General features: G+C 39.6%; 1 protein-coding gene and 1 long non-coding RNA gene across 2 annotated transcripts; both read right to left on the bottom strand.

Moving 5' to 3' along the window:
- Positions 1-13,607: 13,607 nt before the first annotated feature.
- Positions 13,608-21,661, bottom strand: LOC122758736. Its single transcript, XM_044013037.1, has 2 exons — positions 21,632-21,661; positions 13,608-21,497 (listed from the first exon to the last, which is right to left on the bottom strand). Exon 2 carries the CDS (start codon positions 21,465-21,467, stop codon positions 13,962-13,964), a length of 7,506 nt encoding a protein of 2,501 aa, XP_043868972.1. The 5' UTR covers positions 21,468-21,497; positions 21,632-21,661; the 3' UTR covers positions 13,608-13,961.
- A 1,194-nt stretch (positions 21,662-22,855) lies between these two features.
- Positions 22,856-23,628, bottom strand: LOC122758510. Its single transcript, XR_006358155.1, has 3 exons — positions 23,539-23,628; positions 23,305-23,372; positions 22,856-23,080 (listed from the first exon to the last, which is right to left on the bottom strand). It is a non-coding gene; the product is annotated as an uncharacterized LOC122758510 (long non-coding RNA).
- Between the last annotated feature and the right edge of the window lie 2,297 nt (positions 23,629-25,925).

Genomic DNA, 25,925 nt, shown 5'->3' with positions numbered 1-25,925 from the left:
GCAAGTTTCATAGTGCCTTCTTAAGTTATATTCTTTCATAACGACACACTGTATCCACACACAAGACACACAGGCTTTCCTTTTACTTCGGTGAACATTATTCTGCCTCCCACCTGTCTTGAAAACCCTGTTTTCACCGTCTACTTTTCTATTTGTCTATTTGGGGAGAGGGAGATGAAAAATGACAGCAATGTTTAGTTTTCCACTGTGACTGTGATGCTGTTCATGAAGGATGACACGGGATCGCACTCACAGTGCATCTTGGGATGTGTAGTATTATGGTGCTGAGGGCACATAATAGTGCAAGCCGGTTTTAATAGTAATTCAAAATCATCCCGCGGGCAGACATAACTCATTCACGGGCCTTGATTCTGACATATGTGCTGTAAAGGATAACCTCCCTACAGGAAGTAGAACTCCCGAAACAGGAAGTCAAGTCTAACATTTTCCAATCTTCACAAAACTTGATATGTGAGTCAAAGGAACGTCCCTGAACACGTTTACGGACACACCTTTCACCAAACAGGAAGTCGGCCATTTTAAACAGGAAGTGCCATCTAACTTAGCACATGGACGCTGAAAATAGTCTAAGCTGAAAATTACTACTGCCGCAAGCGGTGAATGAACGGAAGATGAGCTAGACGTCTCGCACGGCGAGGTGGGCGCAGGGAGACCCGCGAGCCGTCAAGCTCGAACCCGTTGATTACCGCTTGCGGTACTAGTTAGGGTTCGAGCAACTTGGTTGCGCAAGAACCCTATTGTAATCGCTAAGATTATTCTTCTTATTAGGGTTCGAGCAACTTGGTTGCGCAAGAACCCTATTATAATCGCTAAGATTATTCTTATTCTTATTAGGGTTCGAGCAACAAGGTTGCAAGAACCCTATTGAAACTGTGAAGATTATTCTTATTATTATTATTATTATTATTATTCCTCTAAATGAATCGCCTTTTTGAGGCCTTTCCCATACACGAAAACTCACCAATTTTTGCGAGTGCATCAAACCTGGTGTAAATTTACGTCTGATAGTACTTCGGGGACACTGCGTACAAAATTGAAAGTGGGCGGGGCTTACGAAAATGAAAAACAGCTTTCATCAGGCCGATTTTTCTCGTGTTTCACGTACATGCACGAAAGTCGGTACACATGTTAAACATGTCAGGACGGTCCAAAAAGTCCGTGCTAGCGCCGCTGTAAGTCCTACAGGAAGGCCGCCATCTTGGGTTGAACGACCATTTTTGGCCTATTTTGGCCATTTCGCACCATGGGTATTTGAACGAACTTGTCCCAGAGCTTACATGGGATCACGTTCAAACTTGGTGAGGTCACTGTGGACAAGTTGAGGATCTAAAGTTCCTGAAAACTTTTTAATAAGTATCATGGCGTACGAGAAAGGGGGCGTCAAAGTTGGTGAAAATTTAAGATTTTCGCCACAGGCAACACAACTCTTATAACTTTGCGATAGAAGGTCCGATCTTAACCAAACTTGTGGCGATCGATGATGGGCCCTTGCTGAAGATGCCTATGCAAAAACTGTTAAGTTTGTAAACATCGCCTCCTGGTGGTGGCAGAAAATCTAAAAAAAAAAGTTACTTTTACAATTTCGGGAATAACTTTTACAGAAATGATTGTATCAAACTCAAAATTGGTTAAAAGATTCTAAACACATGGTAGACTATGCATGCTCAATATGATGGCGTATCGTTACATGATGTTGCCATGGTAATGATGCAAAGTCGGATTTTTGCGACAAAAAAACAAACTGCTACAACTTTGCGAATCCTAGTCCAATCTGAACCAAACTTGCTAGGATTGATGATAGTCCAGCCCTGAAGACGTCTATATGAAAATATTCACTTTCAAAAACAGCACCCCCTGGTGACGGAGACAATATGACCTCTGGTATTTGAAGGAATTAATCCTAGAGTTCTTGTGCGATCACCTTTAAACTCGGTGAGGTCACTGTGAACCAGTTGAGGAGCTTAAGTTATCAAAAGTTTTTTAAAATGTCTCATGGTGTACGAGATAGGGGGCGCCAAAGTGGGTGTAAATTCCTATTTTTCACAACAAAAAGCAAAACTCTTATAACTTTGCGATGGAAGATCCAATCCCGACCAAACTTCCTATGATTGATAATGGGTAGTTGCTGAAGGCGACTATATTGCCGAAAACAATACATTTTGAAAACAGCGCCTCCTGGTGGTGGTAGAAAATACTACAAAAAAAAAAATGTTACAACTTTGCCAATCCTGGTCCAATCTGAACCAAACTTGCTAGGATTGTTGATAGTCTGGCCCTGAACAAACCTATGTGAAAATATTTCAAGTCAAAATCAGCGCCCCCTGGTGAAAGTGGACGGGCCAAAAAACTGCTCCACCCCCTAAAACCTGTGGTCCTGAGGAGCACGTTTAATGTACATGCACAAAACTTGGTACACGCGTTCCTTAGGTCACGCCGGTCAAAAAAGTCAGCGTAGCCTATGCTCTAAAACGAACAGGAAAGCCGCCATCTTGGATTGAAAGTAAATGCTTTGCTGATTTTGGCCATTTTGCACCAATGATATTTGAACAGATTTGTCCTAGAACTTTCATGGGATCACCTTCAAACTTGGTGAGGTCACTTTGGACAAGTTGAGGATCCAAAGGTATCAAAATCTTTTCAATAGGTATTATGGCGTAAGAGTAAGGGGCCGGCAAAGTTGGTGAAAATTTTAATGTTTCGCCACAGGCAACAAAACTCTTATAACTTTGCGATAGAAGGTCACATCCCAACCAAATTACCTAGGGTTGATGATGGACCTTTGCTGAAGAAGTCTGTGGAAAAACTGTACATTTTTAGCACAGCGCCTCCTTGTGGTAACAGAAAATCCAAAAAAAAACAATTTCGGTTATAACTTTTACAGAGTTAATCGTATCAAACTCAAAAATTGGGAAAACATTCAAAACACATGGTCGATTATGCGTGCTTTATATGATAACAAATCGTTCAACGGTGTTGCCACAGCAACACTGCAAAGTCAGATATTTGTGACAAAAAACAAACTGCTACAACTTTACGAATCCGAGTCCGATCTGAACCAAACTTGCTCTGATTGATGATAATCTGGCCCTGAAGACGCCTATATGAAAATATTCTCTTTCAAAAACAGCGCCCCCTGGGGACAGCAGACACTATGACACCTGATATTTGAATGAACTAATCCTAGAGTTTTTATGCGATCACCTTGAAAGTTGGTGAGGTCACTGTGAACAAGTTGCCGAGCATAAGTTCCTGAAAACTTTTTAAAATATCGCTCGGTGTATGAGATAGGGGGCGCCAAAGTTGGTGTTCATTCATATTTTTCACAACAAAAGGTGAAACTCTTACAACCCGTAAAACTTGTCCTCCTGAGGAGCACGTTGAATGTACATGCACAAAACTTGGTACTCACGCGTTCCTTAGGTCCAGACGGTCAAAAAAGTCAGCGTAGCCGAAGCTCTAAAACGAACAGGAAAGCCGCCATCTTGGATTGAAAGTACATTTTTTGCAGATTTTGGCCATTTCGCACCAATGGTATGTGAACGCACTTGTCATAGAGCTTTCATGGGATCACCTTCAAACTTGCTGAGGTCACTGTGGACAAGTTGAGGATCTAAAGTTCCTGAAAACTTTTTAATAAGTATCATGGCGTACGAGAAAGGGGGCGTCAAAGTTGGTGAAAATTTAAGATTTTCGCCACATGCAACAAAACTCTTATAACTTTGCGATAGAAGGTCCGATATTAACCAAACAAGTGACAATCGATGATGGGCCCTTGCTAAAGATGTCTATGCAAAAACTGTAAATTTTGAAAACATCGCCTCCTGGTGGTGGCAAACACTAGGAAGTCTGGTATTTCGCAACACACAACAAACTCTTATAACTTTGCGATTGATGGTCAGATCTTAACCAAACTTGTGATGATCGATGATGGGCTTTTGCTAAAGATGCCTATGCAAAAACTGTAAATTTTGGAAACAGCGCCACCTGGTGGTAACAGAAAGTATAAGTTCACAATTTCCCTTATAACTTTAACAAATTTCCCTTGTATCAAACTCAAAATTTGGGAAAACATTCAAAACACATGGTAGATGATGCGTGCCTAATATGATAACAAATTGTTCAACAATGTTGCAATGACAACACTGCAAAGTCAGATATTTGCGACAAAAAACAAACTGCTACCACTTTGCGAATGCTATTCTAATCTGAACAAAACTTGCTAGGATTGATGATAGTCAATCCCTGAACATGCCTATATGAAAATATTCACTTTCAAAAACAGTGCCCCCTGTTGACGGCAGACAATATGACGTCTGGTATTTCGCTACAACAACAAACTCTTATAACTTTGCGATGGAAGGTCAGATCTTAACCAAACTTGTGATGATCGATGATGGGCTTTTGCTAAAGATGCCTATGCAAAAACTGTAAATTTTGGAAACAGCGCCACCTGGTGGTAACAGAAAGTACAAGTTCACAATTTCCCTTATAACTTTAACAAATTTCCTTGTATCAAACTCAAAATTTGGGAAAACATTTAAAACACATGGTAGATGATGCGTGCCTAATATGATAACAAATTGTTCAACAATGTTGCAATGACAACACTGCAAAGTCAGATATTTGCGACAAAAAACAAACTGCTACCACTTTGCGAATGCTATTCCAATCTGAACCAAACTTGCTAGGATTGATGATAGTCAATCCCTGAAGATGCCTATATGAAAATATTCACTTTCAAAAACAGTGCCCCCTGTTGACGGCAGACAATATGACGTCTGGTATTTCGCTACAACAACAAACTCATGGGGACTCGCGAGCCGTCAAGCTCGAACCCGTTAATTACCGCTTGCGGTACTAGTTAGGGTTCGAGCAACTTGGTTGCAAGAACCCTATTGAAACTGTGAAGATTATTCTTATTATTATTATTATTATTCCTCTAAATGAATCGCCTTTTTGAGGCCTTTCCCATACACGAAAACTCACCAATTTTTGCGAGGGCATCAAACCTGGTGTAAATTTACGTCTGATAGTAGTTCGGGGACACTGCGTTCAAAATTGAAAGTGGGCGGGGCTTACGAAAATGAAAAACAGCTTTCATCAGGCCGATTTTTCTCGTGTTTCACGTACATGCACGAAAATTGGTACACGTGTTAAGCATGTCAGGACGGTCCAAAAAGTCCGTGCTAGCGCCGCTGTAAGTCCTACAGGAAGGCCGCCATCTTGGGTTGAACAGCCATTTTTGGCCTATTTTGGCCATTTTGCAGCAATGGTATGTGAACGAACTTGTCCTAGAGCTTACATGGGATCCTGTTCAAACTTGGTGAGGTCACTGTGGACAAGTTGGGGATCTAACGATGCTTATGGTTAGTTGAAATGTCGCATGGTGTACGAGAAAAGGGCCGGCAAAGTTGGCGAAAATTTGTAATTTCTCGCTACACGCAACGAAACTCTTATAACTTTGTGATGGAAGGTCCGATCGTAACCAAACTTGTGGCGATCGATGATGGGCCCTTGCTGAAGATGGCTATGCAAAAACTGTCAAGTTTGTAAACATCGCCTCCTGGTGGTGGCAGAAAATCTAAAAAAAAAAGTTACTTTTACAATTTAGGGAATAACTTTTACAGAGATTATCGTATCAAACTCAAAATTGGTAAAAATCACCCTAAACACAAGGTAGACTATGCGTGCTCAATATGATGGCGTAGAGTTACATGATGTTGCCATGGTAATGATGCAAAGTCGGATTTTTGCGACAAAAAAACAAACTGCTACAACTTCGCGAATCCTAGTCCAATCTGAACCAAACTTGCTAGGATTGATGATAGTCCGGCCCTGAAGACGTCTATATGATAATATTCACTTTCAAAAACAGCACCCCCTGGTGACGGAGACAATATGACCTCTGGTATTTGAATGAATAAATCCGAGAGTTCTTGTGCGATCACCTTTAAACTCGGTCAGGTCACTGTGAACCAGTTGAGGAACTTAAGTTATCAAAAGTTTTTTAAAATGTCTCATGGTGTACGAGATAGGGGGCGCCAAAGTGGGTGTAAATTCCTATTTTTCACAACAAAAAGCGAAACTCTTATAACTTTGCGATGGAAGATCCAATCCCAACCAAACTTCCTATGTTTGATAATGGGTAGTTGCTGAAGGCCACTATATTGCCGAAAACAATACATTTTGAAAACAGCGCCTCCTGGTGGTGGTAGAAAATACTAAAAAAAAAAAACTGTTACAACTTTGCCAATCCTGGTCCAATCTGAACCAAACTTGCTAGGATTGTTGATAGTCTGGCCCTGAACAAACCTATGTGAAAATATTTCATGTCAAAATCAGCGCCCCCTGGTGAAAGTGGACGGGCCAAAAAACTGCTCCACCCCCTAAAAATTGTGGTCCTGAGGAGCACGTTTAATGTACATGCACAAAACTTGGTACACGTGTTCCTTAGGTCGGGCCGGTCAAAAAAGTCAGCGTAGCCTATGCTCTAAAACGAACAGGAAAGCCGCCATCTTGGATTGAAAGTAAATGCTTTGCTGATTTTAGCCATTTCGCACCAATGATATTTGAACAGATTTGTCCTAGAACTTTCATGGGATCACCTTCAAACTTGGTGAGGTCACTTTGGACAAGTTGAGGATCCAAAGGTATCAAAATCTTTTCAATAGGTATTATGGCGTAAGAGTAAGGGGCCGGCAAAGTTGGTGAAAATTTTAATGTTTCGCCACAGGCAACAAAACTCTTATAACTTTGCGATAGAAGGTCACATCCCAACCAAATTATCTAGGGTTGATGATGGACCATTGCTGAAGAAGTCTGTGAAAAAAACGTAAATTTTGAGCACAGTGCCTCCTTGTGGTAACAGAAAATCCAAAAAATAAACATTTCGGTAATAACTTTTACAGAGTTAATCGTATCAAACTCAAAAATTGGGAAAACATTCAAAACACATGGTCGATGATGCTAGCTTTATATGATAACAAATCGTTCAACGCTGTTGCCACAGCAACACTGAAAAGTCAGATATTTGTGACAAAAAACAAACTGCTACAACTTTACGAATCCGAGTCCGATCTGAACCAAACTTGCTCTGATTGATGATAATCTGGCCCTGAAGACGCCTATATGAAAATATTCACTTTCAAAAACAGTGCCCCCTGGTGACAGCAGACACTTTGACACCTGATATTTGAATGAACTAATCCTAGAATTTTTATGCGATCACCTTGAAAGTTGGTGAGGTCACTGTGAACAAGTTGCCGAGCATAAGTTCCTGAAAGCTTTTTAAAATATCGCTCGGTGTACGAGATAGGGGGCGCCAAAGTTGGTGTTCATTCATATTTTTCACAACAAAAGGTGAAACTCTTACAACCCGTAAAACTTGTCCTCCTGAGGAGCACGTTGAATGTACATGCACGGAACTTGGTACTCACGCGTTCCTTAGGTCCAGACGGTCAAAAAAGTCAGCGTAGCCGAAGCTCTAAAACGAACAGGAAAGCCGCCATCTTGGATTGAAAGTACATTTTTTGCAGATTTTGGCCATTTCACACCAATGGTATGTGAACGCACTTGTCATAGAGCTTTCATGGGATCACCTTCAAACTTGCTGAGGTCACTGTGAACAAGTTGAGGATCCAAAGGTATCAAAATCTTTTCATCAAGTATCACGGCGAACAAGAAGAAGGGCGGCAAAGTTGGCGAAAATCACGATTCCTCGCAACACACAACAATCTCTCATAACTTTGCCATGGAAGGTCAGATATTAACCAAACAAGTGCCAATCGATGATGGGCCCTTGCTAAAGATGTCTATGCAAAAACTGTAAATTTTGAAAACATCGCCTCCTGGTGGTTGCAAACACTAGGAAGTCTGGTATTTCGCAACACACAACAAACTCTTATAACTTTGCGATTGAAGGTCAGATCTTAACCAAACTTGTGATGATAGATGATGGGCTTTTGCTAAAGATGCCTAAGCAAAAACTGTAAATTTTGGAAACAGCGCCACCTGGTGGTAACAGAAATTACAAGTTCACAATTTCCCTTATAACTTTAACAAATTTCCTTGTATCAAACTCAAAATTTGGGAAAACATTCAAAACACATGGTAGATGATGCGTGCCTAATATGATAACAAATTGTTCAACAGTGTTGCAATGACAACACTGCAAAGTCAGATATTTGCGACAAAAAACAAACTGCTACCACTTTGCGAATGCTATTCCAATCTGAACCAAACTTGCTAGGATTGATGATAGTCAATCCCTGAAGATGCCTGTATGAAAATATTCACTTTCAAAAACAGTGCCCCCTGTTGACGGCAGACAATATGACGTCTGGTATTTCGCTACAACAACAAACTCTTATAACTTTGCGATGGAAGGTCAGATCTTAACCAAACTCGTGACGATCGATGATGGGATCTTGCTGAAGATACTTGTGCAAAAACTGTACATTTTGAAAACAGCGCCTTCTGGTGGTAACATAAAATACAAGTTCACAATTTCCCTTATAACTTTAACAAATTTCATTGTATCATACTCAAAATGAATGAAAACATGTAAAACACATGGTAGATGATGCTTGCTGAATATGATAACAAATCGTTCAACGGCGTTGACATAAGAACACTGCACAGGATCTACTCTACTGAGTGGTTCGTCAGTGCAGTAACCTTTGTTAGCCACATGATGGAGGCATTTGCCTACAAATCTATCAAATCTAACATTTACAGTTTCTCATGCTGCTCTAATTGGGATTGCTGTATTCACTTGAAACTTGATATGTGAGACATCAAACCCGCCCGGAACATGTCTGTAAAGCAGTAATGCCAAAGTCAAATACACGGGGGGCCAAAATAAAAAAAACAAGTGGAGGGTTAAATTTTTATTAAAACTTGCAATTACTGCACATATTGAACCAATACCAATACCAATACCATAGCCTATATTGCACTTAATCATAAAATTAAATTAAATTAAATTGAATTAAATTAAATTAAATTAAATTAAATTAAATTAAATTAAATTAAATTAAATAGGAAAAAGAGGAAGTCTGCCATTTTAAACAGGAAGTGCCCTCTAACTTAACACATGGACGCTGAAAATAGTCCAAGCTGAAAATAACTACTACCGCAAGCAATGAATGAACGGAAGATGAGCTAGAGGACTCGCACGGCGAGGTGGGCGCAGGGAGTCCCGCGAGCCGTCAAGCTCGAACCCGTTGATTACCGCTTGCGGTACTAGTTATTATTATTCCTCCAAATGAATCGCGTTTTTGAGGCCTTTCCCATGCCCCAAAACTCACCAAATTTTGCAACCCCATCAGACCTGGTGTAAAATTACGTATATCAGTGTTTCAAGGATTGTGCGTCAAAAAATGGAAGAGGGCGGGGCTAAAAACTGACGCAAAAAACTTCTATTAGGTCATCTGCTCTCGGGTTTAACGTACATGAACGAAACTTGGCACACATGTTCATGAGGTGGGGCCGGTCAAAAAAGTCGATGACAACTTCCCTGTGAATCCTACAGGAAGGCCGCCATCTTGGATTGCACTCCAAAACAGAGGCGATTTTGGCCATTTCGCACCATCGGTATTTGAACGAACTTGTCCTAGAGCTTACATGGGATCACGTTCAAACTTGGTGAGGTCACTGTGGACAAGTTGGGGATATAACGATGCTTATGGTTAGTTGAAATGTCGCATGGCGTACGAGAAAAGGGCCGGCAAAGTTGGCGAAAATTTGTAATTTCTCGCTACACGCAACGAAACTCTTATAACTTTGTGATGGAAGGTCCGATCGTAAACAAACTTGTGGCGATCGATGATGGGCCCTTGCTGAAGATGCCTATGCAAAAACTGTTAAGTTTGTAAACATCGCCTCCTGGTGGTGGCAGAAAATCTAAAAAAAAAAGTTACTTTTACAATTTCGGGAATAACTTTTACAGAAATGATTGTATCAAACTCAAAATTGGTTAAAAGATTCTAAACACATGGTAGACTATGCGTGCTCAATATGATGGCGTATCGTTACATGATGTTACCATGGTAATGATGCAAAGTCGGATTTTTGCGACAAAAAAACAAACTGCTACCACTTTGCGAATCCTTGTCCAATCTGAACCAAACTTGCCATGATTGATGATAGTCCGGCCCTGAAGACACCTATATGAAAATATTCACTTTCAAAAACAGCACCCCCTGGTGACGGAGACAATATGACCTCTGGTATTTGAATGAATTAATCCTAGAGTTCTTGTGCGATCACCTTTAAACTTGGTCAGGTCACTGTGAACCAGTTGAGGAACTTAAGTTATCAAAAGTTTTTTAAAATGTCTCATGGTGTACGAGATAGGGGGCGCCAAAGTGGGTGTAAATTCCTATTTTTCACAACAAAAAGCGAAACTCTTATAACTTTGTGATGGAAGATCCAATCCCAACCAAACTTCCTATGATTGATAATGGGTAGTTGCTGAAGGCGACTATATTGCCGAAAACAATAAATTTTGAAAACAGCGCCTCCTGGTGGTGGTAGAAAATACAAAAAAAAAAAAACTGTCACAACTTTGCCAATCCTGGTCCAATCTGAGCCAAACTTGCTAGGATTGTTGATAGTCTGGCCCTGAACAAACCTATGTGAAAATATTTCATGTCAAAATCAGCGCCCCCTGGTGAAAGTGGACGGGCCAAAAAACTGCTCCAACCCCTAAAACTTGTGGTCCTGAGGAGCACGTTTAATGTTCATGCACGAAACTTGGTACACGCCTTCCTTAGGTCGGGCCGGTCAAAAAAGTCAGCGTAGCCTATGCTCTAAAACGAACAGGAAAGCCGCCATCTTGGATTGAAAGTAAATGCTTTGCTGATTTTGGCCATTTCGCACCAATGATATTTGAACAGATTTGTCCTAGAACTTTCATGGGATCACCTTCAAACTTGGTGAGGTCACTTTGGACAAGTTGAGGATCAAAAGGTATCAAAATCTTTTCAATAGGTATTATGGCGTAAGAGTAAGGGGCCGGCAAAGTTGGTGAAAATTTTAATGTTTCGCCACAGGCAACAAAACTCTTATAACTTTGCGATAGAAGGTCACATCCCAACCAAATTACCTAGGGTTGATGATGGACCATTGCTGAAGAAGTCTGTGAAAAAAACGTAAATTTTGAGCACAGTGCCTCCTTGTGGTAACAAAATATACAAAAAAAAACAATTTAGGTTATAACTTTTACAGAGTTAATCGTATCAAACTCAAAAATTGGGAAAACATTTAAAACACATGTTCGATGATGCGTGCTTAATATGATAACAAATCGTTCAACGGTGTTGCCACAGCAACACTGCAAAGTCAGATATTTGTGACAAAAAACAAACTGCTACAACTTTGCGAATCCGAGTCCGATCTGAACCAAACTTGCTTGGATTGATGATAGTCCAGACCTGAAGACGCCTATATGAAAATATCCACTTTCAAAAACAGCGCCCCTGGTGACAGCAGACACTATGACGCCTGGTATTTGAATGAACTAGTCCTACAGCTTTTGTGCGATCACCTTTAAACTTTGTGAGGTCACTGTGGACAAGTTGAGGATCTAAAGTTATTAAAAGTTTTTCAAAATGTCGCATGGTTTTCGAATAGGGGGCGTAAAGTTGGCGTTCATTCATATTTCTCACAACAAAAGGCAAAACTCTTACAACCCGTAAAACTTGTCCTCCTGAGGATCACGTTGAATGTACATGCATGAAACTTGGTACTCACGCGTTCCTTAGGTCCAGACGGTCAAAAAAGTCAGCGTAGCCGAAGCTCTAAAGCGAACAGGAAAGCCGCCATCTTGGATTGAAAGTAAATTTTTGGGAGATTTTGGCCATTTCGCACCAATGGTATGTGAACTACCTTGTCATAGAGCTTTTGTGCGATCACCTTTAAACTTTGTGAGGTCACTGTGGACAAGTTGAGGATCTAAAGTTATTAAAAGTTTTTCAAAATGTCCCATGGTTTTCGAGATAGGGGGCGCCAAAGTTGGCGTTCATTCATATTTCTCACAACAAAAGGCAAAACTCTTACAACCCGTAAAACTTGTCCTCCTGAGGAGCACGTTTAATGTACATGCACTAAACTTGGTACTCACGCGTTCCTTAGGTCGGGACGGTCAAAAAATTCAAAGCAGCCTAAGCTCTGAAACGAACAGGAAAGCCGCCATCTTGGATTGAAAGTACATTTTTAGCAGATTTTGGCCATTTCGCACCAATGGTATGTGAACGCACTTGTCAAAGAGCTTTAATGGGATCACCTTCAAACTTTGTGAGGTCACTGTGGACAAGTTGAGGATCCAAAGGTATCAAAATCTTTTCATTAAGTATCACGGCTAACAAGAAGAAGGGCGGCAAAGTTGGCGAAAATCACGATTCCTCGTAACACAAAACAATCTCTTATAACTTTGCCATGGAAGGTCAGATATTAACTAAACAAGTGACAATCGATGATGGGCCCTTGCTAAAGATGTCTATGCAAAAACTGTACATTTAGAAAACATCGCCCCCTGTTGACGGCAGACAATATGACGTCTGGTATTTCGCTACAACAACAAACTCTTATAACTTTGCGATGAAAGGTTAGATCTTAACCAAACTAGTGACGATCGATGATGGGATCTTGCTGAAGATGCTTATGCAAAAACTGTACATTTTAAAAACAGTGCCTTCTGGTGGTAACAGAAAATACAATTTCACAATTTCACTTATAACTTTAACAAATGTCATTGTATCATACTCAAAATGAATGAAAACATGTAAAACACATGGTATATGATGCTTGCTGAATATGATAACAAATCTTTCAACGGTGTTGACATAAGAACACTGCACAGGACCCACTCTACTGAGTGGTTTGTCAGTGCAGTAACCTTTGTTCGCCACATGATGGAGGCATTTGCCTACAAATCTATCAAATCTAACATTTACAGTTTCTCATGCTGCTCTAATTGGGATTGTTGAAACTTGATATGTGAGACCTCAGACCCGTCCGGAACATGTATGTAAAGGAGTAATGTCAAAGTCAAATACACGGGGGGCCAAAATAAAAACACATGGTACAGGTGGAGGGTTAAATATTTATTAAAACTTGCAATTACTGTAAAATACCATATTTCTCTTGGTGACACTGAACACAGACTTTGTAACCAATTTAAATTGAATGTGATTCATGAATTCAGTCTTCAGTAGTGACAGACTATACAAAACTCATGTAAAATAATATAACATTCTTATGTTAATAGTATACATAATTGTGCCAATACAATAAAAACACACACATTAGGACAAGATTACAACTGCGGTCCTACATGAGATTTGGAAAAAACAAAACAGAGACAGTGAAAGGATTACAATATGACAAACTTTTATTAACAGTTGTTAATGTTGGTATTACATGTATTTATTTTTTCCTATTTCCTCATGATATCATATAAATGCAAATTCAAATAAATTCATAACAATCACAACTTCATATGGAACCTGCAGCCCAAGACACATAATTTAACATAATGACAATATTAATACAACACAACATCATCACATCACATACAACAAATACAACAGCACATTCATATAGAGCAATAACACATTACATACAACAAATACAACAGCAATTACATAATTAATAATTATAATTAATAATTAATTATTATATGGAGTAATACAACATTTGATAATACTACAAATAGCAATAGCAAATTCATATGGAGCTATAACACATTTTAGAATACAACAAATACAATAGCAACTTAATATGGAGCAATGACACATTTCACACATTTAAATTCACTATTTAGTAACAGATGTCCAGGAACAAATTAACCATCAGATACTAAAAAAACTACTCAAACATTAATTATTACAGTTGTCAGGTTGGATCAAGCAGCCACAATGTGGTGACATAAACTGCCATCACTTAAATAAACACAGGACTGCCTCATGATCACTAAAGTATGTAGGCAGCACTAGTGATTCTGCCCCATTATCTGCTTGTTTAATGTAAATGTGATCAATTAAAGTACCCTTCTCTGTTGTTGCTTCAGTTACAATTTGAACAAAACCTTTTTCTGTTAAAAGTGTACATGTTGATGATGATTTCAAAATATCATCATTAAAATCACCCATGACTGCAATGGTTTCATTTGGTGAATCTAGCCAATCAAGAAATGTGCCTAAATGTTCTTTAAATAAGGTCATGGGATAACACGGTGGTCGATATAACACTGCAATAACTAGCTGGTGTGAAGCAAATTTGGACACTATGCACTCCAAATTAAACGAAGGGACTTCTATTATCTCACATCCTGTGTTTGGTGTAATATAAACACCTACACCACCATGTTGTTGATCTTTTAATGCAACCAATCTGGGGTCATCACTACTGTAGCATGAACTGCGTGAACAACCATGAAAACTATAACCTTCAATGTTTACTGATTCAACAGAAGATGATGCAGCTAACCAAGTTTCAGTTACAGCAATACAGTTAAGCTGTAACTGCTGTGTACACAGCACCAAATCTGGCACATGTCGAGTCAAACCCTGCACATTCAGCAAATAAACACCAAACCTGCTTGCCCTCAATCGCTGCTTTGTCAAACTATCAACTAAGAACGGAGACATTGTCTGAATAGCATCATTAATGTCACCCCTACAATAAATCTTCTTCTCGTCAAACTGTTCAATGATCAAGCCTGACAAACTCCTGACTCGACTTAAAGCAACATATGCCTGTCCAGCTGCAAATATCTTCTCAAAACACACGACAACATCATCTACTGTGATGCCCTGAACTTTGTGGATTGTACACGCCCATGCTAATTTGAGTGGATATTGACGTCTCAGGCCGCCTTTTCTACAAGCTCTCTCCTCTTCTGGAGCAATAGCTGTAGAACCCACTAAATCAGCTACAACACTTGGTGACTGTCTCCTCCTCTCTGCACCTACATTCTCATCATCAAATTTCACATAAACCATTTTTGGAAACTTAACACCCTCTGATTGTACTATCCGTGTTACAACACCACATGCACCATTCACCAGGCCATCACTCACATCAACATTTTGACACAACATCACACGTGCGCCCTCACCTAACAACAATCGCTCAGACAAATACGTATTTTTAGCTTTAGCATGATGGCCATCAATTAACTTTAGTTTTCCTGTTCTCCTATCGTTTTGAAAATCCTGAGCTTCAATAGTGACATAGTCAGGACACACAGCATACAACCTCTGAATATTGTGCTCATTTACTTGTTGATTTGTTGCATATATGTGTAAAGCTGAGCTGACTTCACCAGTTTCACAACATTTCAAAATCTCAACATCACTTTTTAACATCGGTGTCCCTTTTCTATGAATCCTAACTCTGTTCAACAACTTTGAAAACACACTGTCTGTCTGCCTGACTACTTCTGTCAACTGCACAACTGAAAACAAAGACCACAAGTCAATATTCAAATCCTCTACATACAGGGGTTTTCCTTTTACTGGAGGTAACTGGTAAAAATCTCCAACAGCAATGACACAAATGTTTCCAAATGGCTTGTTGCCACTTTGTTTCATTTGACGTAATCTACCGTGAACATATGCCAAAAGATTGGGATTTACCATTGAAATTTCATCTATAATCAAAATGTGCAGATCACTGAATTTAGCCCGAAGAGAATTAATTTTTTCCTCACCCAGTGGAGTGTACGGTAAGCGTACATCTACTCCAATACTGAATGTGTGGTGAATTGTTGCTGCATTCAGATTGTATGCAGCAATACCTGTTGGTGCAGTTATTAAAACACTCACATTGTCAGGATGACTGCACAATGGTGATAACAACCGAATGGACTCGTATTGAATAGATTTGATTAAATGACTTTTACCAGTTCCAGCACCACCTGTGATAAAAACATGTAGAGGAGGTGGATTTTTCCCTGAGACCTTGTTTAAACACCACTGCCGAATCTGATAAAAAACATGCATCTGTGTATCATTTAAAGATCTAACCAACAACAAACCATCACTCCTACACATTACGTTATTCCTTTTCTCCAAATGTTGTACCTGCTCACGATCAACAGCTAAATCTGGAATATGATCCTGGTGTTCTGCCACTGCTTCCTGTCTCTCTGCCATTTCCTCCACAGCCTCTAAACGTTCCAACTCCTGTTCTGGACACAACTGACACCATGCATCTTCTGCAACACCATCTGCATCAATCCTATTCTGGATGTTTTCCAACATGTCTGCATCTACTTCAAACCTGTTCCTATTCACATCAACAACTAACTTTACTGTATGTACAGATCCATCACAAAACACAACATTACCATTGTCATAAAACTGTTGGAACGTTTCAAAACCCTCTGGTTTTAACTGATCATCAACACGATATGGCATGAACAACTGTAATCTACTCAAATGAAACAATTCTGGATTTTTTGTTTCAGAGAACCGAGCATAACGCACTACAGCAGGTTGTGTTCGGACTCTCTTTGTGACAAAACCACAATTGTTGCTCAACGCAATTTTAGTTTTGCAGTTTTCGTTTTTACTTATGACACGATACTCTGAAGCAAATGTTGTAATACACATGTCATTAAAAGTACTATCATTGGGCCTGTTCTTATATCTGTCAACTAAACTTGTCATCCACATCTCATCAGTGTTTATGTCATCTGTAGTTGCCCTTTGTTTTAACACATTTAAAGGTAAACTCAACTTAACTACATTTTCCCCTGTGGGAACAAACATGACCTTTCTAGAACACTCCTTCAGATGCATGTTAGTTAACCTATAAACTGCTTCCTGAGCACACACATCCCTGTTATGTAAATAAACACCGCCTAATTTTTTCAATGCCTCTTTAGCACTTACATTACCTTCCTTAGCTGCTTCCCTTTGGGCATTTGATAATAACAACCCCATTTCCTTTTCTGCTTTAGAAATGTATGAAATGATATACACAACACATGCATAGGCATCCACCACATACTGGATGTCCATGTTAGCATTCCAACATTTTAAAAGCTGCTCACTATACTGATTAACCCAAGCCTCTTTCACCTGCCTCTTTAACACTACTTTGGTACCTGTAGTTGTTCGATTGAATGCATCTTCAAATGCTTCCTGAGTTACATTTAAACTTTCAAACAACTGTTCCACTGTATCAAAGCTCTGATTTTCATCAGAGAGTGCTTTCTTAATTGCTTCCAAAATGTCATGAGCCCTTACTTTACGCGCCTTTCTTTCTTTAAAATCACTCTCTTTACAATTGAAACACACAGTCTCTGTTGAATCAGTTTTTTTACAACTACATTCTACTATCTCCTCATCTACTTTAAGACGACTAATAAATGTTTGTGCAGATGCTGGTCTTGGAAAATTGAAACGACAAACTGTGTTTTTCTTTTTACATGTTTTTGAGTGGCGCTTTGAATGCATCTGCACAGATGACACAATGTCCAATAATGTGTCATCATCAGAGGGTAGTTCACATGTAACATATTTGTCAATAAATTCAACTACCTCTTCATCTGTGTTTTTGTCAATTAAGGGGGCATTCTCGATCCAAAACAGGCAATGAACATGTGGAGACCCGCGCTGCTGAAATTCAACACGATAAAAATAGTCCTTGATTTTACCAATAGGGTTTGAGGGAGACATAAGGACCTCCCTCAAAAAACAATGCCATCGAAAATCAAACATTCTCGCCGCAGTTACAGGATTACGACGCAACAACTCGCATTTGTCTGCCCATTCTAACTCTTCGGCTGGCTGTTCTCTCCCTTCCTGTTTCAAAATACTACCGAGTAAGTTTGTCCAGCGCATGTCTGCTGCAGAAAATGAACAAAACCACGTGGGTACACCAAGCTGCCGAACACAGGCAAGTAAATCACGCTGCGCTGCCTGCCAAAATGAAGGAGTGCCTCTAATAGGCTTAAGGAAACGATAACCATCATCAAACTCTAACAACTTCCTTAAAGACTCCTCATTATTCACCACATCTCTAACTCTTTTAGGAACATGACTTCCTTTGCCTTTCCTCAAAGCTATGGACACATTTGACACAACCTGCTCCAATTCTGACATGTACTGTGCGAAAAATATATACTCCACATTCTGAGCAAACCTGCCATCAGCATGGAGAATCCGATTATTAAAATAACGCGACAATGTCAAACGTTGCTCTCTGTTGTCATGAAACACAGAATGTCCATGTGGAAACAACACTGGAAAACACTTTGCTTCATTTTCACGATTAGAAAGTAACTTCACAGGGTTGTTACCTTCTGCTGGAGCCACATTCAAAACACCCTCAAAATACTGATCTAGCGCTTCCTGACCAATATCTACAGGCATAAGACAAGTGTCCTGAAACATACAGTGTTGCTGCCTGTCATGCAACAGCTCATCCTCACATTCATCCACCTCAGTAGGTGTTTCATTCTTTTCTAAATTACCATCACTTTCCTGTACTAAACTATCAAGCTCTTGTTCCCGACAAAACTCATTCAACCAGTCTTCATTAAAATCTACATCTTTATAATACATGTTATTCTGTTTTAAATACAACAAAGCCTGCCTTATGCGCATTGGGTCAACAAACTGATACTCATAATGTCCTTTGTATGTTAGCTTTCGCTTCAGTTTGACACGCAACAAAGACCCCTCCATATTGGAACGAGGAAGCAAATTATTTGTCTCTACAATATTTGCTGGAACACACGTCACCGGTCCATGAACACCATTTTGTCCTCCTTTAGGCAATGCCAAAACCTTCATAAATGGGATATGCAATGCAATCAAATGTTGCTCTAAACTATTTAAACAAGCCAATTCAGGAGGCACAGCATGGACACCTAAATTATTGACAACACACTCAGGAGGAATCTCTTCTCTATTTATCTTAGAATTACAATTATAACAAATCCACAAGTGTCCCCTAGGGGAATCCAACAACTGACATGAAGTTGCACAGTTCTCATTACATTTATGTAAATACTCCTCTGAAATACATTTCTCCGCAATTAACGCCATGTCTGCACTCTTGTTATAATTACTTATTTTACAATTCAAAACCTGCTTTTTAAACAACAACCTTTGACAAACAGAACACACAAAATGTGGTCCATCTGTAACTTTAGACAGAAACTGCTCCATCACATAATCAAAATCTACTGCCTGGTCTTTCAATAGCTGCCTTTTCACTTTGCTCCCTGCTGTAACAGTCTCCTGAAACTGTGGATTACTTTGGTACTTCCTTACACTACTACTTTTTTTCTTCTGTCTGTAGCTGACATTTAAACAGTACTTATTTTTGCTCATCTGTTTCTTTTTCTCTCTATAGCTAATATCTTGTGTATACTTTACTTTATCTGAACCTTTCTTTTTCTCTCTATAGCTAACATCTTGTGTATACTTTACTTTATTTGACCCTTTTTTTTTCTCTCTATAGCTAACATCTTGTGTATACTTTACTTTATCTGACCCTTTCTTTTTCTCTCTATAGCTAACATCTTGTGTATACTTTACTTTATTTGACCCTTTCTTCTTATCTCTATAGCTGACATCTTGCATGTATTTTACTTTAGAACGTTTCTGATGTTTCAACTTCTCTAACACATTGTCTCTACATTGAATTTTATTTTTGAACCACTTTTTCCTTTTCAAATAATTAGAAAAATTATAGTTTACATTAGAAGTACACATTCTAGCTGTTGCCTGTGCCTCTACTTTACTATGATGTCTAAGATTGTAGCCTTTTGTACCCTCACCTACTTTGCAGTAACCATAACAAAACTGTGACTGTGGCTGATGAACACAAACAACAGTCTCATAGTGGTTACCATTTACATTATCTAAGTACACTGCCTGACTGGAAAACTGCCTATTCTTACAACTATATTCAAGCCAGCGATCACCAATGTAAGTGAAAATGGAAACTCCTAAACAATCTGCTGCTGCTTGAATCTCAACCTCTGTCGCCCAACTGCCGACATAACGCATCCTTGACTTAATGACATAATCTGACACTGACGAGAACTCACTTCTCAAAATGCTCTCATAGGCTACAGCATTATCTTCTAATTGTTTAACTACAGCTAATCTAATTTTCCTGTGATTCTTTTGTGAACCACACACAGCTTGACTGACTGATCTAAAAAAACAGTTGCCATCACCAACTATTGTGTCCTTTTTGCACGGAGCCCCCAACACACCAACTATTGAAAACACATCGTCGACTTTCTCTGACTCAACATGTAATTTGTCACATAAAGTTCGAGCTACATCATTACGAACAGGGTTAAACACCAACTCCTTAACTGTAACCTCACTAACAAATGCTACATCTGAATCAACTGGGTCACTCCTTTTAAACCTCTTTGAGGTACGAGTAGGCATTGTAGTAGCCTTGCGCTTTGCACCAATCTTCCCTGAAGATGACTGGCTAGCACCACCATCTACTTTCACAGTGACACGAACACCAGCAATCTCAAACAACTTCTGTGTCCCTCTGAATCCTGCAGCAAAACAGCTAACATGCTGAATCAAGTGTTCAAGACTACTAAAATACACAACAACACTCTTTCCGTTGGGATGCACCATCCCATCTGCACTGCGTGCATGAGAGTCAACAACAGCAAACCGTTCCCCTTCCCTAATAATCCCACAAGTACGGGATAACAATGTGAAAAAGCATGTGTCATATTCCATACACATCTTTTCCAAACCGTCCTTGAGAGTTGTGCACACACCTGCATCAATAAACTCTCCCTCAACCACATTGACATCCCCAGTCACAAAGTCACCATACTCAAAATCATAACTATGGCCATCTTTATCTAACTGCTTTGGTAACTCTGGAATACACGGGATAGTGTGCCCACCACAAATCAAGTTATTGTCACGCAAAGATGTGTAAATCTTGTCACCACAAACAACAGCCTTGTCCAGATGTCTCGTTTGCCAAGAAAACACACTCTTGGTCTTATGCATTGCCATGGCAGCCAAACTTACTGCCATACACTGTACACCTCTATATTTAAAACGCTGATCCCCCTGATGAAAGGATCCCCTCACAGAACGCACCCCAAAACTTCGCGGCACAGTATCAAAGCACCCAAAAGAAATGGAACCCTCACTGTCTGTATCAGAGATCACTGTGACCTCATCTACACATGCCCCAACAGACCCTGAACCTTCCGGTAATGGCAAAGTATCAGTCCACCCAAAAGAAATGGAACCCTCACTGTCTGTATCAGAGACCACTATGATCTCCTCTTCACCTGAACTAACAGACCCAGCATCAAACGTTACCGACAAAGTATCAACATTAGCAGCGACCTTACTTTGGATGAGGTCTGGGGAGCTGTGCAGAGGGGGACAGTCTTCAATGGTCACAGGTGATGGTCCACTCATCACCTCCACAACATCTGCAGCTGCAACCTGCTACAAAACACACTGAATGTTGATCACCATGACTTCACAATAACTTCATCACTATGTTACAACTGCCACAATGTTTAAGCACTATCAACACTAACTAAATTCTTTATAAAATCATAATCTAAATAAAGACAAACCTGCTGAGAAGTACGCCTCTTCTTGAAGACAATGCGTCTGCAAGGACGCTCCACAGGGACCTCCTGATGAAAAAAAAACAATCAATCTTGTTACACATCGTAACACAGCTGTATCTGTACATTTATAACAGCCCAGACTTGTGATACTTTTCAGGGAATCAAATATTGGAAAATTCAACATTTGCATATGCAAGTCAATCTTGACCATAAACTACTTATATATACAGTGAAATTTGTTTAACAGAATACATTTATATACATTCACACAATCTGCCCTTACCTCCACAGCCTTGGGCACTCCAGGCCAATCCCCCACTTCCACCTTAGACAAAAACAAAAAAGAACACAGCAAACACATTAACTGTATGCCCTTCCACAATTTACTGCCCAACACCAGAAATAAAATGTAACACGCTCAACCAGCTGGTTCCCACAGCCCTTCCAACTTACAGTATGAATAAAATAACAAGGTGTTGCATAATCCATTCATAAAATTATACAACTTTCACACAATGTGCACTTACCGACACAGCCTTGGGAAGTTCAGGCCACTCCTCCACCTTCACCTTAGAAAAAAAAACAGCAAACAAATTACTTCCATGTTCTTACACAATTTACTGCCAAACACTAGAAAACAAATACAACGTCTCAAACCTTCTGTTTCCCACAGCTCTTCTTTGGAGCAAAAGGGCTCCTAGGACGCTTGACCCCCTAAAAGAATAATAACAAAATGCTTAAATTGTAACAACTTCAAATAATGACATCAGTCTTGACAGTTCATTTTTCCAAATTGAATCATTGGCTAATAAACACTCTTTGCATGCACATTACCGTTGGTCCCTTGGCAGAAGTACTGGGCTCCTTCTGATCAAGATTGCCCGGACGGACACTGTCCATCATCTCCAACATTGGTGGGCTGAACCACACAGGAGTGAGAGGGATGTAACAATCCTTGTGAGACAAAAAAGAAAGAATTTTAGTAACAACTTCCGTTGAGAAAACATACAGATAGATACATCAATCAATAAACATAGCTATCAAAAGGTGAATTAAAAAACAAAACATACCCTGAGCTGAACCTTCCCTCCCTTAGGGGGCGAGCTGCTACCCTGTAATGAAAAATATAATTTTATACATGTACATTTTGACCATTTGTGCAGTGAATTGCATGGAGATGTTTCTGTTTCTCCTAAAACACAAAGTGTGCAACTCATTTACCGTCCTGCGTGGTTCAACCACCTTCCAATCCAATGGGTTGTGCAATGGACGTGGAGAGCGGGCCTCTCCAACCACAACCAACCTCGGAGCCAGACGAGGAGCAGGAGCAGGAACAGCTGGCAACATGCTACGCGACTCCTCCTGTGCAACAGCCATCGCTAGCTCCAGACTGGATTTGTCGCATAGCAATGTCACCAGCGTCCTCATCCCAGATCCATCACTCAGGTGCACCTGCAAAAAAATGAGATCAAACTCAAATTAACAACACTGTCAATACTGTTGCTAATCTGCAAAACAAACTTTGTCAGATCAACTTATTAATAATAATAATAATAATAATAATAATGATGATAATAATAATAACACATTTTATACAGTGCTTTAACAAACTCTGAAAAAAAACTAGTATATATGTAAAGGTAAGAAAGGACAATAAACAAATCATTTCCACTTACCCCATCCCAACTCCACAGGTCACGCTGGCTGAGAGGAAAGAACTCTGCAATAGAGTAGTACCTCACACCTAAACAAACAAATATAATGTTTGTTTAAATAAAATAAAATCTGTTTGCATCATATTAATTTAAAAACATTCTGAATGTGACAGAAATTATCTTTCTCCATATGCCATAAAAGCCAATGACACATGCAACTTGAATTAAACTGAACTAAATATTTTTGGGCCATACCCTTGCGTGCAGCCACACGGTGAAACTCCTGGCGAAAAAGTTCCTGCAAGTCCTGATCCACGTTCCGGCGCGGAGGGAAGTCCAGGACAAACAACTATAACAACACATAACATTATTTAAAAACAAGCAATATAATAATCACAAACATGCATTGAAATAAAAAGAAATTATCTACAACAGCCTATAAAGCCACATTCATTATGATTGGAAAGACGTGAACATATTAAAATAATCTTGCCTTCGGCCACAGAGACAAGGCACTGGTGAGAAGCTCCTCAAAGTCCACTGCAGCCTGATCCAATGTCCCCTTAGTCAAGTTGTTGCTGGGTGCAAGAACACAAACAAGGTCAGGTGTCCTGGGAAGGACTGCACTCACCATCTCAGTCCTCAGGTCCTTGGCGTCAGCGCCTGGCGTTGACATGAGACCAAAAGAAAGCTGCTTGTGCGAAATCTTCACATGGCCATCAACAATGGCGCGCAGGTGGGAATCACCGACAAAAAGAACAAACTATAACAATAGAAAAGATTTATTTAAGAACATTAATAACTACGCCTCACATAAATAATTATGTTTGTAAATTCAAAATCAATACCTTCTTGTCAGGTGACTCGGCTGGGATGATCATCTTGTGACTCCTGCCAGTCAGGGGTGAAACTGGCCAGGTGCTCACACGGTGGCGACGACCAGTACCACGACCTAGTTAAAAAGACAAAACATTAAAATAGAAGAACACATCACCCAAATACATTGTGCACGTACAAAATACATTAAAGACACTGAGCATGACTGCATGCACTCTCCAAAGAATTTAAAGAAAACAGGTGAACACATACGTGAGGGACCACGTGTTGGTGGTGGGAAGCAAGTGGTGGAGACCAGAGGCGCAGATGCCACCACTGCTGCCAGGCGTTCCTCCATGCTCTTCTTGGTCGCGATGGAACGGTTGTGCTTCTTCAGGCGAGGCATCTTCACCTAACCTATAGAAATTCAAAAACTCACACAGAAACAGTAAAATATATACCAGAAATCAGTTGTATTAAATGAACGAAATAATTTAAACCAATTCCTGTTCCTCTGTAACTTTGTGACGTCCCTGGAAATTCAATCCACTGTAAAAAAAAAAAAAAAAAACACATACAATTGTAAAAAGCACAATTACAACATCACTCCCTTTACTCCCTTTTGTGAGATTCCCATACAAGCACTCAAACACACAGTTACAGACTGTTACACTTCCAGCATGTTGTTATTGTTCCTCATAATATGATCATAACTGTGTTGGATTACTATATCGACTGTACTTTAATAATAATTTATGGTTATAAAGCTTAGTATAAATATAGGACTTAATAACAATTACTTTTAACTGGCTACTGCCTAGGTGCAGTACCCAGAGTGAGTGTTTCCAGGGATTCCAAAATGTTTTTCTCATGCTGTAATAAGCCACTGTGTGTTTCAGAACGTTATGTGACTTGATTATCATTAGCTAGGTAACTCAGTATTGTTGTTTTACAAAGCAAATGTTACACATATCCAAACCTGTATTCAATCAGAAGCTCGTATTATAAGCTGTAAGGGGAGCAATATGAATAACAAACCAGCCTGATGTGCAGGTCAATTGCTAAGCTGTTAAGGTCCTTAAGCATAATTGGTCAAGGTAAAGGGAACAATGACAAAGCTGATGTGCTTTAATAATGTGCGAATGACGCAGCTTTGTCTATGAAGCATTGACTGTGATGCTAATAATTTGGTAACTCCCTGAACACATCATCCTCATTCAGTTCAACAAGCGGAACCTATCTCTACACACACCATTTAAAAGTAGACAAGCTTTGTCTACTTTTGAGGCAATTCCCAACACTTACCTGACCCCCCCCCCCTCCAAACACAGTCAGTACAGTTTTGCGAAATTCTCACACAAACAATCAAACAACCACAGTCCCACACTGTTTCACCTTGTACACGTTCTTATTGTTCCTAATAATATGATCATGAATCTGCTGGTTTACTGTACCAACTGTACTTACTAATTTACAGCCATAATATACTATTTTTAATAAACTTAGTATAAATTTAGGACTAAACAACAGTTACAGCCAGGGTGAGTGTTTTCACACATACTGGTGGTATACAGTAATATGTTGTTTTGATTTCTGGTCGTTGTTTTCACCCTGATCCACAAACACCACAGCACTGGCAGAACTTCATGTTTCCAGGACAACTAACCCGGAAAAAAAGCATGTGACATCATGATTACATGACCACCGATTGTCAAAATAAGTTTCAGACGTAATGCTACGCCTTAAATACAGATTGTCACCCACGAGATCATCGCTCGTGGGCTATAGAAAAGTCTACAGCTGTGGAATGGAATAACTAGTTATTT

This window comes from Solea senegalensis, linkage group LG21 (assembly GCF_019176455.1).
Source record: "Solea senegalensis isolate Sse05_10M linkage group LG21, IFAPA_SoseM_1, whole genome shotgun sequence".
NCBI lineage: Eukaryota > Metazoa > Chordata > Actinopteri > Pleuronectiformes > Soleidae > Solea > Solea senegalensis.
Note: the sequence above shows the minus strand (reverse complement) of the source record. Positions and strands in the feature narration are given on the sequence as shown.

Bases quoted from the DNA above. Each gene is read 5' to 3' on its own strand.
- LOC122758736 (XM_044013037.1), bottom strand. From the start codon at position 21,467: ATGAGTGGACCATCACCTGTGACCATTGAAGACTGTCCCCCTCTGCAC.